At 42.8% G+C, this 15,976-nt stretch overlaps 2 protein-coding genes across 10 annotated transcripts in view; both read left to right on the top strand.

Annotated features, from left to right (window-relative positions):
- Positions 1-4,674, top strand: part of elna (elastin a) — a 41,323-nt gene extending 36,649 nt beyond the window's left edge. For all 8 annotated transcript variants that reach the window (XM_078098248.1, XM_078098247.1, XM_078098246.1 and 5 more), the window contains 5 exons: positions 274-312; positions 908-964; positions 2,052-2,087; positions 2,996-3,076; positions 3,173-4,674. In XM_078098248.1, coding sequence (XP_077954374.1) covers positions 274-312; positions 908-964; positions 2,052-2,087; positions 2,996-3,076; positions 3,173-3,222 — 263 coding nt within the window. In that variant the 3' untranslated portion in view covers positions 3,223-4,674. The remainder of the gene's footprint in view (positions 1-273; positions 313-907; positions 965-2,051; positions 2,088-2,995; positions 3,077-3,172) is intronic.
- Positions 4,675-5,524: 850 nt separating this feature from the next.
- Positions 5,525-15,976, top strand: part of limk1a (LIM domain kinase 1a) — a 35,553-nt gene continuing 25,101 nt past the window's right edge. The window contains exons 1-2 of one of the 2 annotated variants that reach the window (XM_040175949.2): positions 5,525-5,872; positions 8,215-8,314. In XM_040175949.2, the coding sequence (XP_040031883.2) occupies positions 5,815-5,872; positions 8,215-8,314 (158 nt within the window). In that variant the 5' untranslated portion in view covers positions 5,525-5,814. Of the gene's footprint in view, positions 5,873-8,214; positions 8,315-13,770; positions 13,965-15,976 lie in introns of those variants that run through there. The other variant, XM_040175966.2, reaches the window with a different exon arrangement.

The following is a 15,976-nucleotide window of genomic DNA, read 5'->3' as shown; positions in this document are numbered from 1 at the left end:
GGCAAACACTGTAGATTGTCGGGGGACAATTTACGCATAGATTATGTGTCAGATAACACAAATCCCCAGAGGGTCCTGCCCTGAAACACAAAAATTCTGCCAGAGGACGTTTGGATGAAGTTGTTAATGTGACGTCAGCTGAGCCGCTGGTTGAATATCACTTCAGGGGGATAAACGACAACAGCCATAGACCCACAAAACGCATAATAAGTTACAAAACTGTAAGAATGGACGCATTATCATGATTTGATCGTTTGCTTTTCCTTTGAACAGGTTACGGTAATCTTGGAGCCGGCGGTGTTTATCAGCAAGGTGAGCAGCGGCGCACGTGTGTTAGATATTTCCTTCGCGCCTGTAGAATGAATCTTCTTTTATTTTTAAACTAACTTAACAGAGGGTTAATGTGGCCCACATTTGACTTCAGCTGTCCACAGCACACTTTGAACTTTGGCAGTGTAGCTTCCGAGGATTCCTCTCCTCCGTCGCCCATCAGGGAGGATGAGTGTAATCACACGGCAACAGTCGACAGTTCAGCCTCCTCTCACTGCTGCACGGATACCGTACGAGCATTAAAACTCTCGGCCATAATCCTCCTCCCATTGGCCGGAGGGATATTTGGTCTGCGAGACATGCATGACCCACAGATGGTTTAATAACTTTCCTCATTTGCCAGTAGAGAATTGAGCTTTGCCAAATGGTGGATAATTGTTGTCGTCCAGAAAAATAGGTCACCACTGAATGAATCAATAGGTTATTTATTCACAATCAACCTGCTGTTTACTGCTACGACATTTCCCGGCGACACTAATTGTTATATTAAAGCGTCAACCACATATTGTCAGTTTACACACTGGTAACATTTTACCGTCAATGTGTCTCAATGGTAACTGCTTTTTATATTTGGCAGGTGCCGCTCCGGTGGCCCCTGGTTACGGAGGAGGTTACCCCCAGCAGTATTACCAAGGTACCAATCCTGCTCCCTCCGCACGTGTACACATGTTAAACAGCATTGATAGTAGTGACATTTGTGGACCGACGGTTGTGTCATAAATCAGTGGATGGAACAGAAGAGGGAGAGTGTGTGTGTGTGTGTGTGTGTGTGTGTGTTTGTGGTTCATTTCTTGTTAGAAAAAAAGAAATGGTTTTAACATAATACACATTACGTTATTTTCCCTTTGTTTAATGTTGATTTAATTCTATTGAAATGTCCCATTCTTTCTGCTTCATCCAGTTACACGTTAGCCTGTTTATTTCTGAATAGTTACTGAAACCTTTTCATTCTTAGTATGTCATCATCGTCTTTGCTGCTGCTGGAAGTCACACATTTCACCAAATACCTGCCCCCACATAGACAAGGAGGCAGAGTATTTAACTTTTCAACTTCATTTGTTAATCGGGGGGCATAGCACAGCTCGATGGATGAAAAGACAGGAGTGCGTACTTATTGCTTCCCTTCTAGAGCCGAGAGCAAAGTGGAAATTAGAACTACTGCCATATGAAAGAAAACGTCACCGTCCCCAATTCATCATCAAATTACCGAAACCTCTCATAGAAGATAGTTAGTTAGTTTACGGCTGTTAATGTCCTAAGCGATGTCAGCAGAACAGGCTTTTAAAATGAATTTCTTGCATCTCAAATTCAAAACATGGGAGGATGACTCTGCATAACACAATTAAATTGTGCTTGAATAATGATGACCTGCCTTTTCCTCCTGATTACAGAGAGATGAATTGGATTATATAGACAGAGAAGTTTTATTGATGTTTAATCTAATCTTCTTTCCATTTGTCAAAAACAACAGAATGTTTTCTTCTGTTTCGGAAGTCATGCTATTGAAATTGCAGCAACTTAAATTGGAAAAAATAGGATTTCTTTTCCGGGTCTTTGCAATGCAAAACGCAAACGAGAAACGGTGATTGTGTATCCAAGTCCGCTGCTGTTACCAACCGACTTCCCTCACCGCATCCCCTCTAGGATGAATAGTGGGAGGTATCGAAAGAGGTTTCGTCCTACTCTAATGGTACCATCTCATCTCTCACGATGCTGTCTAGGTGGATATGTACCGGCCCCACTGACTCCTCAACAAGGTACCGCCGGTCTCCTCACATGTGCAATCATAAAAACACCACCTTAGAAAGTGACATTAACAAAATGTAAACGCTTGCAACGTTCTCTCTCTCTGCTCGTTGGCGACAACGTCAGATTATTTGGATGAGATTGGAGGCGCGTGGGTTGTCGTTGTGTGCGCTTGTCAGATGGCACGGCACAACCAGTACATTCAACACATGATAATCTGCAACTTCTGGTTACGGACGGTGGGATTATTTAATAGAAACACGTCCGGTTTCTTAGATAACTGCAGACAGCGCTTTGAACAGCATCTGATGTTTTGCCAGTTTTCGAGGACACTTCTGTGAACGTACGTTATTTATGGACAGTATGTACGTATGAACTTCCAACGCCTTGTGAACCAGTTTCCCACTGCCAGTGTGTGTGAACGCGAGCGTGACGGTTGTCTCTGTGTCTTAGTCATGGGATTACATTACACGCAATACTACAACATACAGCCTCCTGTGATTGACATGTATGTTCCAAAGAGACACGAGTATTGTACATGTAGGGAAATTAGATAGTTGACTCACAAATAGGACTTTAGTCGTTCTCTCATATGAATAAAGGCTGGGTAAGAATGCCATTGCTATATATTTTCATATGCAATATGGTTTAACTAATCATTATATTAGATGTAACAGGAATATGAAATCAGGATAGTACTTCTTGTAATGCCTTTTGTCCACTAGTGAGTGCAGATTTTTTTAAACTAGACGTTGCTTGTAGTTTCTAGCAAAAAATCCATCTAATTTAAACACCGCTCCTTCTGTCTTTAGCGTATAAGGGCTTCTCTGGGCCGATGGCAGCACAGTATAGGTTCTTCACTCAGTCATAATAGTGTGTATAAATAGAGTAATCAGCTCATTCATTTCTTGTTCTGCAGCCAAAGCAGCAAAGTACGGTCCATTGCAGAGCTTCCTTGGTGGTGCTGGAGGAGGAGGAGGAGGTGGAGGAGTCTACAGAGGTAAAATATTGTTTACTATCTCCGGTCGGTCTGAGCAAACAACGTAGAAAAGGGTGAAGTGTAATATTTGGTATCTTGGGTTGTTCTTTGCTGCAGGTGGAGTAGCAGGATGCCAGGGAAAGTACTGTGGCAGGAGGAGGAAGTAGACGATCTCTAGATATCCAGTGTGACCTCAAGACACCATGGTGCTACTGCATGATAGGAAATGTACATTTTATATGCAAACAAACCCCATTAGAAAACATGTAAAGAGGTTTGGTTTTGTTTTTTTAATTGACTTCTACGTCTGTTTTTATGCAAACCCACCGACCCAGAAGTTTGTACACGCTCAGATGTGACGTGTCTTATTGATCGTGGCTTTAGTCAATGATGTGCTCAAATTAATCAGCTATCACTCCCCTTACTACACTCCCCTAATTAGAATAGAGTGTGTGTGTGTGTGTGTGTGTGTGCGTCACCATGTGTCGTTGTTGTGCACGAATGCGTGTGTGCGTGTATCATTGTACTGTGAGAAAGACCGACTGAACGTCGCCTGTCACGTGAGTGATTTCTCTCTCGGTTTTAATCATGAATCAAGGTGGGCTGTCCTCAGCCACATAAGACCTCGCTGTGCAGAGCTTGTCATCCGGTCGGGGTCGGTCCAGGCTCGTCCGAAAAATGGATGAAATGTGGCCAATCCCAATGTCGTCTCTTGGCTCCCCGTCTTCTCTGCTGCTATTTTAAGCCTGCTGGGTATAAAGCAGCAGGAATTGGGGTTCTGGACAACCCATCTGCTCTCAGTAACTTTGAAGATTTTAGGTGCTACGCAGTTCAGTTTTCCATGAATTTCTAACGTTGCCAAACTTGTGATGTATGAAGAAGCAGTGTTTGCTGAAGACGTTACAGGGGAAGCCTTCAAAGTATATAAAAAAAAGCCTAAAATACTACTCTGGCGTTTTCATTACATATGTGTGAATGTTTCATTAAGTGTCTCAAATAGAGCGCTTTATTATGCTTCCAATGTTTAGTCTCATTACAGCAGTTATTTACATTTATTTGTCATCACATGACTTTTCAAGATGTCTTGCACCATTCTTTGACTAATATCTTAATTGCACCATTCTTTGACTAATAGCTTTATTGTTACCAGGAATGCGTGAACGATCCTTTCCTTTCGCATTTATTCAGCGGTTAGAATCGTACAACTGAATTTTGTTTATTGGGAGAGACTAAGTGTTAGTGAGAGGCATGATCCCACTGTTCATCCTTTACTTGAGCTGCTTTTACAAAGGCTCACCAACCAAAGGTCCATGAGCGCTGTTGCCAAGTGACCCGATCTCTCTCTGTGGTTGTGTACTGTATTTTGTGTACTAAATTGATAAACGCAGGCTTCGGTTCCTTCACTCTGCGCTGTGTAAGAAATGTCTTTGAGCCCCGCTGGGTCTGACCTGGTCCTATGTGCCATGGGATAGTCTTCATCTTTATTTAAAACTGTTTTTTTATAAGGAGGAACAGTGTGGTTTTGCACTTTTTATATTTCCATGTGACACATGTGACTTGTTCCTGGAATCCAGCATCAATTTGCTTCATTAAAAAACAAAATACAATGTGTAAAAAAAGATATTGCGTTGTCCTGCTTTGTTTTTGTGATTGCTTTTCACAGGCGCATCAATTTGTCCCTCAAAGTGCCTCGGCTGGTAGATCAGTTTGCTGCAAGCATCATGCCACAAAGTAATAATATCGCAGGTGTAAGTCTTTTCTGTTTGTCCCACTGGGCAAAAATGAATCAGGAACGACGACATTTAGTGTGTTTTATTAGTTGGCACAGCTCTTGGTTGTAATGACAACAAACAGATGGGGGGGGGGGGGGGGGGTTGGCTTTGTGCCTCAGCGGTAACTTAACTGACTGTTCTTGTGGTGCCAGCTGGAAATAATGAACTCATGTTGCTGTTCTCCCGAGATCTCCTGGGAGGACCAGTGACCCGTGCGCTGCACCCTGGACATCTAGTTCACCATCAGCAGAAGTAAACGTCCCACTTTGGAAACAGTGTCACTGTGGAACTGCAGTATAATATTGTAGGTACTTCTACAAAGGAGTAACTATGTGGTAGCAAGAATTAGGGAAAACTCTTTTGGGCTTGTGTTTGTTGTTGTGTTGTTCCTAAAAGGAATGCTTAGTTTAAATCCAAGATAATATTAATTCATCATAATCCTTTTTTACATCTTGGGGTTCACTTTTATCTCTTACTCTTTAACATTTTTCCATTGACTCCAGTGACAAAGAAAACGATGCATTTTTTGTTGCAGAAACGCATCTCTATATATCGCAATATTTTATGTTTACATTGAACATATCAACCAAATAAAAGGAGGTTATCATTATGTATTCATTTGCCGCTCATTGGTGTTTCCTGCACTGCGCCGGGCCCCCCCCTGAAGACATGCATTCATTAAAGCAACGAGCGCTGCTGGTTGGCCGCCACTCGTCCTCCTCTCCCCGGCTCAGCTGCTTCATTGGTCGGCAGTCTCTCTTGAATCAAGCGCCGCACAGACGTGCATCGGCGCCGGGGAGGAAGCATCGCGGGCCGCCGCAGGGAGGGACCGAAGCGAACCGCGACAGGACCGCTGCACTGCTGCTGCTGCTGCTGCTGCTGCTGCTGGGGGTGCTGGAGCTGCCGGTGGCCCGTCGGACATCCCCGTTCATCTGTCGACCCTGAGGCGGCTGGCTCTTTAGCCGGAGCTCGGTATCCAAAGAGTGGATGAGGTTGATGCTGCTCTGCTGCACCTGGAAGGACGAACGCATGGGAGAGGAGGAAGGTGAGGAGCCGCCGCTGGGCGCGCAGGGGCGGGAAGACGCTGTTCCACCCCGTCACGCTTTCCACTACACCCCCCCCCTCCACCCCCCCTCCGTTGACCGGCGCTTATGGGCAATACTACGCGGCATCGTTGTTTTTTTTGGTCTGCGTGTCCGTATTGTGGTGCCGCCGCAGCCGTGTCTCGTGTTCGGATGCGGCGGTCTCAGGCCACGCGCGCAGCACTCTCATCCATTCGACCTAGAGGATGTGCGCATGTGTTCAGCGTGTGACAAGCAGAAGCAAGTTACAGTGATCAAACTAATGCGAGGACTGTGACGTCATTAATGCGAAATGAGACACTTTTATTATGTGCATCTTGGAGTTATTGTTCTGCATGACACATAAAGGTTTTACAGAGTTGCAGAGTTGAGTTGCAGATAATAGCATCAACGATTCAAATCCTCAGTTATCTCTTCCTGGTTCACTGGCTTGATTTACTAATGCCTCTCAGAACATGATAACCAAGTTTTTCCTCAATCTAATTTGCTGAGAGGAACATTATCTGAAGAAATGATGCCAGCACAATGGTTTGGTGGGTTGTTGGGTGTTTTAACAAATGTATTCATGCTACACAAAGCATTGGCCTTTGGAATAATGTTTGATCTTTTTAAATTTATTAATAAATGGCCTATTTTTTTGTTGAATTGGAACGCAAATTATATATTATCAGAATATTGTTTAAATAAATGCTGGGAACAATTGCTCTAGAACAAGCGTTGGAATAATTATTTGTGTATCACTGTAAATACGTTTCGTTTCGAGACACTATTTCACTGTAGTTGTCATTCAGCCTCGATCATGATTACTCACCTTTAATGTAATAACTCACTGTGCAGGACGAACCTCTGCGGGAGTTTTTGCAAGTCATGATTTGGGAGGGATGGGACACCTGCCAGGAAAAAGTAGTGTGAGTGTGAGTCCGTGTTAGAAGGCAGGTGTTTGTGCGCTTTTTGCTGAGGTATTTGCATCCTCTCTGAAACCTTTGCAGACAGCAGAGGTCCAGTTTTCAAATATAAAAAATCCCCGGTAAAGAGAATGAGGTGAAACCCATTCATTAGTAAAGAGGGGAAGTGAGGGGAACAGGAGAAAAAAAGCCATCAGCACGAACCAGCGAGTTTTCAAGCCAATCGGATCAATATATTTACTCCAGCAAGGCGGCTCAGTCATTACAGAAATGAGCCGACCGCACAGGAACCTCCGCCATCAAAGGATGGAGGAGTAATCAAAACCTCTGCTTTGTTCTCCTGTGATCCAACATTGATCCAACAATATACAGACATCGAGCTGCGGGTTAAACTCTGAACTGATCTGCACTCAGGACCGTTACATTTATTCTAGCTGTTCTTTTGTCTGTAAAATATCAGTAAATAACAGTATAAATGTAATAAATACAGTGCACGCTGTTTTATTTTTCAGCTGCAGAAACGTCACCGATGATTTCCTGCATTGTGTAATTTGCACGCAGGCTCAGGTCAAGTGAAATGTTTTTGTAGTTTCACTTTAAAAAATAATTTAGGAATTGAAATATTGTCTGCTTTTATGCTAAGAAGGTGGGAACAGGCAAAAACTGTCACTATAATTCAACAAAGTGTCTTTCTGAAATCTGATTATGTGAATTTACACTAATTTCAAGAACCCAGCAATGTTATTTGAGAATATTGTGAAAGTTGTTCATCTGTAGCTTCTTCTTCCACTCAACGATTCAAGCCTACTAATGAAGGGATTATCGCCTTTATGTCCTTTCATCCGAGATTTATATCATAGTTAATATTCTCCCTTTAGAGAAGTTTACTCTTTTATTAAAAATGATAAATGATTTGTCACGTAAGCAGAATTAGAAAAAAATGGTGTTCCTAGTGCTACAATATTTTGACCAAGATTCACTGGTTAATGATTACGATTTATCGTATACTATATTTAACCGGACTACAAAAATTTCGTTTCAGTTTCATTATATAACTTTGAGAAAGAAAGCACTTAAGAAATAATCTGTATATAACAGCAACAGGCTTGTTCTATTTTTCTAAATGTAATGATTTGATATAAATACGATATCTGTTGATGTGCCTGTTGAATGTTGTCTAAAATGAAGAAGCATTTATTCTGTGCTGTTTGTTTGCTATCCGGAGCCTCAGTGAGGATTTGCATGGAAGGCGAGTTAAGAACAGAGATAGCAGTCACATGCAAACCCATATCAGCGAATATGACACGTCGTCAAAGGACTGCCATTGATTCTATGCGAATTGCACCATAAAGCCGTGGATGCCAGTTCCTCCTGTAACCTGCAATCTCTCGCGTTTTCAGCCGGAGGACGTTTGCCCGTGTGCGCGGGATGCAAACAGAGGATCTACGATGAGCAGTACCTCCAGGCCCTCAGCTGTGACTGGCACAGCGTCTGCTTCAGGTCTGTGCAACACTAGCCCACCTCCCTCCCGCCCCGGCATGTCCACACGAGTCTTTAAAGGTCAGGTGATGGGGGCGTCTTCTTCAGCGACCCGCTGGATGAGTGTGGAGCTGAAAACCATTAGTCCATGGCAGGGTTGGGTCACTGGAAAGAAAATAAATCCACCTTCTGCTGCAATTTTTCTCCCCGTGTCTCTCCCTCCTCTCCTTCTCCATCATCCCTTCTGCTGTCCAATGGAGCGGTTAATGGACATCAAAATAAAAATAGGTATTATAAATAATCACGTACAATGACCTTTGATGAATAAACAAAACGCTGTGTAGTGTAGTTTGTGTGAAGTTTAAGCAATAACAGTAGCTGGTTTCAGCTCTTTTCTCTGCCATGCGTCGCAGCAAAATCAAATAGCGTTTAGACTGTTAATTGTTGTAAAAAAATATATATGTTGTTAAGGAAAAGACCAGTTCGGGTGATCGTTTAAACACGTTTATTACTCCTATAATTCATATGACTCACCACGGACACAGAAGCTCAGTAGCGAAGTCCCTCACAATTGAGCGGTTTGAAAACCTGTTTGAATAATGTTTACAAAAAATAATTACATCAAATGATGCAGCCTGATCTCCAAAACCAGTTCGTAAAAATGTATACGAAAATCTTGAACATACAAATTTGGTAGTGATACATACGAAATGACGCCACCCTATTCAAAGTGAATGGGGACCTGCACCCTGTAAACACACTGTGTGAAGTCTAACGATGTAACCTAACCCTAACCCCCTCCAAAAATCCGGAGAGGCGGAGAGACGTTCACTCAAGGGGCGTGGTTAACCCCCAGCAGTTCGTATGTATCACTACGAAATTTGTATGTTCAAGATTTTCGTATACATTTTTACGAACAGGTTTTGGAGATCACGTTGAATGATGATAAAGCATTGACTTTGATTCCAAAGCAGCTCCTTTTTAAAGGATGCCTTCAGCTTGTTCGATTTTTGATGGATTGTTCTGCGGCACATTGTGTGAGTGGGCAGTGAGACTTCACGTGTCTCCGTGTGAATTCATCACATTGCTTGGATTTCAACCACTATTACGGTTTTTAACATTGAGCATTACAACATGTAATATACTGTATGTCTGTGGCTTAACTGATCGGAACGCAGAAATTATGTTTTCGTAGCCTCCTAAACCATGATATTATTTGATTATTGTAAACCCTTATATACCCATATATATGGGTACATATGTGTATATATATATATACATATTAGAACCACACAGATACAAATCTACATCATCACATTCCCTTTGAAGGCATCTTTTAAGAGCACCTACATGCTACATGTTCGTCATCCTATTGTCACTCAATCTTCAGATCAATACAGTTGCATCAGGTCAAATAACTCTTTGAATATAAAGAGATTCAAAGATAGTGGAGACACACTAATGGTCATTGATTCTTTGAAGACTGTAAAATGTAATCGGAGACTTCCGCTTTTTGTGCGATTTAAGGGTCATATATTTGCTTTTTGCAGCAAATGTTTTCACCACTGGAATTTCCCTCGATTAATTAAAAACATTTAACATATTTATTCCACGCAGCTCGCTGCACAACAGAAACTTAAATACATTTAGCAAAAACAGAGACCCGTCAACCACACCTGCATCACGCGAGGGCCTTTTAGTGTTTGTCTGTTGTTGTTGTTTTTGTACGATTCCATCACACTGTGGCAGAAATATAATACGCTCCCTCCCTGATAAGCCAGCGCTGATAATCCCATTAAGACGAGTGGCTCGTGCAGCCGTACCTGAAGGTACAAACCTCCGCCATGGAGGCCATTGACTCGTAGGGGCACAACACAGTTTATCTCCATCCGCGGGGACGTACAGGGTCCCACCGGAGGATACCACGCTGTTATTGTTCCACGTTGACTAAGAGGAGGCTCCGCTGGGGGCCTGGTGTTGGTGGAGAATCCATTTAACGGTTGAAGATGAGACAGGCGAACTTTGTGTTTCAGATGCAGCTTGAATGCAGATGCAGAGACACAAAGACCCGATTAGATCAGTCTGTCTTTCCTAATGGGTGAAAAATCGTCATTTGGTGCATTCTTGAGATGTTTTAGAAATGCGACACTCGTCCTTTCACTCTGTTCGTCGGATTGCCGTGTGGAAAACTGACCTCTCAGTGTGTCGTTAATGATTTCCCCCGGATGGATGTCTGGATGAGAAATCTGAGGAGGCCATCTGGGCACAGGGCAGAGTGTGTTTGTTTGTGTTTGCGTGTGTGTGTGTGATGATGAAAGAGTGCAGAAAGGGAGTCACATCCGACTGCCTCGGCGTGAATGAAGAATTGTATTTGGTCTCAGTGAGTTGTCTTTTTCAGAACCTTTGCATTTATAGCTTACTTAAGTGCACACTCAAGTGAAGTAATTTCCCACCTTTTGGTGTGTTTGCATTTGTATGCACTTTGTACTTTGCCATAAAAATAAAAGCACTACTTTGTATTTATTTTTGTAACTGCGGCCTCATTAGGTGCAAACTTCAGCTCCCTCAAACTCTTTCAGCTGTCCGACATCATCTCAGCCCTTTTGTGACACGACGCGCACCAACGGTGGAGTCAACAGGAGCGAAGCCATGTCAGTAAATAAGTACTACCTGGTAGTCTCCTGAAAAGTGTTGCATCCTCCTAGAAATCATCACAAATCTTTCTCTACCTCCCACAACGTGTCTAGAAATGGTGGGGAATCTTTGACCCAGTTCCCAATCAAAGGAGCAGGATTGTCAAAGAAAAGGAGGATGCAAGAGAACCTCTCAAGACTTCTGTAGAAAATGAACTGGTGGGAGTGAGAAATGGAGCCTGCTGCTGCAAAGGAGCATCACTGCAGTGAAAAGGAAGTGGAGACAATAATAATAGCAGCTGGGAGGTCAAAAAGAAAGTCCCCAGAGTGCTGTTTGACGACTGCGGGGTCCCGGGGGGCTGGAGAGAAGAACACCTCAAAATAGCAGCGGCTCACTGTACATACATGCAGCGGCCTTCATGGGAAGATGTGCTGAGATCTGTTTTCACATTCTCCCCAAATGTCCACTGTTACTACAAACACCACAGCGTCCTCTTGACTAGGAATGCTGCTAAACATAAAACTATAGGAAACTCATAGGCACAAGAATATGAAGCGCAGTGAAAAGAAACCTCACAGATTGGAGGATGGTGTCATATCACGTGAATATCAACAAGAAAAAGTCCTCGACTCCCAGAGGAACACAAACAGTCAAACCAGGTCAGAGGAGACAAATGTATTCATGATTAAATAAAGGTGACATGTACACTTACGTTATAAACATCCGTCACAGCCTACAGATCGCCTTCCTGCTTCTCTCGTTTCATTTGGAACACAATATTTTACCAGTATTTTGTGGACGTTCGCTTTTGGTTCAACTTTAAAAGCCGTGTGTTTAACTGTCGTCGTAACATTTCCACTTGAAAAAAGCAGAAGTTCTAAAACATTAACTAATGATTCAAGTGTCTCAGTAAACCAGTGGGACCAGGACCCTGAAACCGAAGCAGCTAAATGGAATTCAGCCCCTTTTCTCCACATATTTTACACCTGCGCTTTTCATTCAGTGGCATGTGAAGAAAAAGACCAACAGTATATTATCAAACGATTGTGGTAATTACTTTTTTGGTTTAAGTGCCAAAAAACCAACGTCTTCCTATCGATGCAGATGAGAGTGAGCGTTACGTTCCTTACAGCTGTTGAATGAAACGGGACTGAAACGTATCCATTCATAAATATGTTTGAGCTCTTCATCAAGAAAAAAGAAGTTCCAAAGCCTTCATGCATGTGCATTAGAAAGGATTCTTTTAAAGCAGCCCTCGATATTTGAGTAAAGACACCAGCTGTACTAAGAAGGTGATGCTGGAGACCAAGCCGCTTGTTGCCTCGTGCGAATGAGGAACAAGGGGATTTCTGGTCCTTTTGGTTTCATGTTCTTCATCCACTGTGTGGACATTTTACAATCTCGTCCTATTGTCTTCAATGCCGAGTCAAATCAGTATTGTCAAATGCATTTATTGCCGTTTGTTTCCATTTGTCTGTAGCTTTAGCGGCTTCACCGTGTCACTAAACATGCTGAAGCATCTTATCAATATGTGCTCGTTTTTTGACTGCAGCCCTGAAAGCTCGAGCCGTGCTGCAGTCGGTCTGCAGTGCAGCACCGTCCCGCTGCCAACCAAACTGTCTCTGCTTCCACAGTCGTCCCAGAGGACGGCGAGGGCTCGCTCTTCGTTAACACTTCCAGTGTGCATTTACTGATCATGTGCACTGTTTTTCTGATGAAAGCCACCCTCTGCCACAGGACACACTTCTGCCTCCGTCTGTCCTTCTACACCCTGACTCACGTCCGCACCAGCTACATTATTGCCACTGTCTAAATAAAAGATACAAAAAAATCACCTAATAACTACAATAACAGCTGTGTGCAGATGTGGCAGAGTCTCATTTACAGCACATCTCTCCTTGCAGCTCTCTGAAAACAGGGAATTGGGGCTCAGAAATAGACAACACGAGGGGCTGCAGTGACTCGGCAGTTTCTGCCTGCAGATGAAGTCTGCCCGGTGACAGAAGGATGATTCACGGCTCCTACGGGTCGGATTGTTTACTGAGTCAGTAAAAAGTGCTTGGCAGTATTGACGGTTCATCGGTGTTAATGTGGCGAGACTTTTCTGTTTCAGCATCTCACACGTGAGGATTTGATGCTTTCCTTCATGATATATCGTACTTGTTATTAAATAGACAATTCTATTTGTATCTGAATCTGAAATTCTAACAGTTTGCAGTCAGTTTTCTATCATGTAGAAAAGGTGTAACTCAGGAGAGTTTTGAAGCAGATGTTCATACTTTTGAGGTTCAAGAAGACATCAAATGTTTTCATTTGAAAATGTTTGAGTAACAAACATTTATATATAATACCAATATATACCGTGTATATTAATGATAGGTGATATTCTGCACATGCCAAATCATCCAGCAGGCTCCTCCGTGTCCGAGTCCAGATGTCAGAGGATGTTTGGATCCCTCTGGGCAGTTGGTCGGTGACGCCGATACAAGTTCAGGCGATATCCGACTCAGCTGGTTTGTGAACAGACGCGCCGCAGCCCGGAGGACACGTCGTGTTTGTGTAACTGTGAGTTCAGCCACGCTCTCAAATGAGGTCATTCTTCACACAGCTCAACTTGTGCGATCACTGTTGTGTTATCGAGGGTGAGGCACTCCGCTCCGGGGGGGGTTGACAGATGAAATGAGTTGAGACGAGGTGGGAGGGTGGAGAATAGTTCATGGAAATGGGGAGTTGACATTAGCAGGGTGGCTCTGATGAGGATGGAAAGAAGAAAAGGCCATGCAGTGGGAGGGGCAGAGGACAGGAAATAGTTGATGTAGAAGCGTGACCCCCTCTGTGCAGCTGCACTGAGAGGAAGTGGAGGAAGGGAAAGAGAGAGCGAGAGAGAGATAGAGCCTCACTGATGGCTGTGACAGCGACGCTGGTCGGGCATCAGAGCTGCTGACACGAGTCTGTCGCCTCACTGCCAAAACAAGACCGCCGCTCCCACGGGTGACATGTCAGCAAAGAACCAGCGCAGCGAGAGGCAGCTCAGACGGTAAGTGTGGCAGTGGAAGGACGTGGATGAATGTTTGTTGTTGAGTTTCTAGCGGGAGGAGGATGAAACCGAGATTTAAAGTTTCTGGGGGTCGTTTTGGCTGTTTGACAGATGGCCGGAGAGAGAGAGAGAGAGAGAGAGATTTGTGGATACATGGAATCGTAGACATTCAAGCTTATAGCCCATAATTCTGACATCTTCAAATGTCTTCTTTGTCTGACAAACTGTCCACAAACCCAGAATAACATTTTGACCACGCTGTATTAGCTCTGCGTGTGCTGCTCACATTTGGGAATTTGATTACCATCAGATGTTCTGCATTGTTGCTTACGAAAACACCAATTGAAATATTTGGCAATAATTTAATTATAGCCAAAACTATTAACAGATGATTTTTTGTTGTGTTTTTATCAGACAAACGTGGAGCCAGTTAACCCCACCTTTGGCCAGTTTTCATGATACACCCGTATGTATCACAGTAGACAATGAAGAACATCAGAACCTCACAGAGAAACTTGACAAAAGATCATGTAAAAATTTTTTTTTTTATCATTTCAGCTGAAATGAAGCTGAAAAAAAACACACCAGGGTTGTTTTTGTGCGATCAGGCGGGAGCACCTGCTTCATTAATGTAAAGATGACGGAACATATTCAGTGTTCGAGTTGCACACGGAGGGATGTAGAGACTGAAATGTGTCCCTCCGTGGGCTCAGATGATCTACTCGTTTCTCTTTAAGTTGTCTCTCACTTCCCTCATGACGCGCTCACATCAGTCACACTTCTGTCTCTGCGAGCAAAGACCCGTATTTATTAGTAACTTCCTTCTTTCGTCAAAGAAAGGCGGTGAATCAATCCCTGCTGCCGTGCATGTGACGGGCATAGTGTGGGATGTGGGCTTCATTGATATTAAGGGATATTCCCATTCTATTTCTCCATCTGCAACAGGACTGTGTTTGTTCCTGCGAGTGAAAATAGTGAGAAGTGACTTTGCATGTTGAGGGTTTTACATAGTTTCATATCTTAGATGTGTGTGTGTGTGTGTGTGTTTCAAAGTAGATACACATGTTATCCAGCACAACCAGGCTGTCAAAGGGGGAAACTGTCATTTCAATTTGTTCATCTAGGAAGCCAAAATAACTCTTGTATTTATAATTGTGTGAATACTTTCAAACGGCATTAGATTATTAATACATGTGATTCAGATTTGATATCTTTGTTTTTTGCCATGGCTCTTCGATGTTTATTACGTTATTTAATATATAATTTCATTGCTTCTGTATGATTTTGGCATATTTGATTATTTTACAGTTGATCATTCATGCAATTATTGGTTGTATTCAAAACAAAAACGTATTTTAAACAAATTAAAAACAAAGATAAAACCCCCAATTTATGATTACAGTAAATTATTTTTACAAGTCAAATTAGAATGAACAGATCCTCTCAGTTATCCCCACATACTGACTCATTATTACAAAACTACTTTGCTCAAGATTTCATTTGAGAAAGAGTTATATTTTATCACCTCCAGTCCATCACAACATCTTTCAATTTTGTATCTGATGTTTTTGTTATATTCTGTTATATTCTCCTTTTCCCTCTCATCCTGTTACACAAAGAACTCCTCGTCCTCCTCGCCGAAACGTCTCCCGGGTTCGGATTCGTCCTGTGTGTAGGAACTTTTTGATTAATCACCTGCTTCCGAGCTTCAACCTTTGACTCTCGCTACAATACTTTAATCACACCTTGAAAATTCAATTTGGTTCCCTTCGCAGCAGATAACCTCCAGCCTTAAACCCTGCATGTGAGGAAAGGAAGATTAATGCTCTTATTTTCCTTATTTTGTGAGTCATGTCACTCTTCTATTTGACGCTGATTGTTTCATTTAAATCCTTTAAAGATACTTTATCGTAAAAAAAAAAGAGCCTGCGTCCGGATTTCATTGAGTGGAGTTTGCTCAGGCGTCGTGACGACCAGTTTGCTGACATGATGTCATCTTCAGGACTTCCCTG

The sequence above is a fragment of the Gasterosteus aculeatus genome, chromosome 1 (genome assembly GCF_964276395.1).
Source record: "Gasterosteus aculeatus chromosome 1, fGasAcu3.hap1.1, whole genome shotgun sequence".
In the NCBI taxonomy this organism is placed as follows: domain Eukaryota; kingdom Metazoa; phylum Chordata; class Actinopteri; order Perciformes; family Gasterosteidae; genus Gasterosteus; species Gasterosteus aculeatus.
This window is presented reverse-complemented; position numbering and strand designations above follow the sequence as displayed.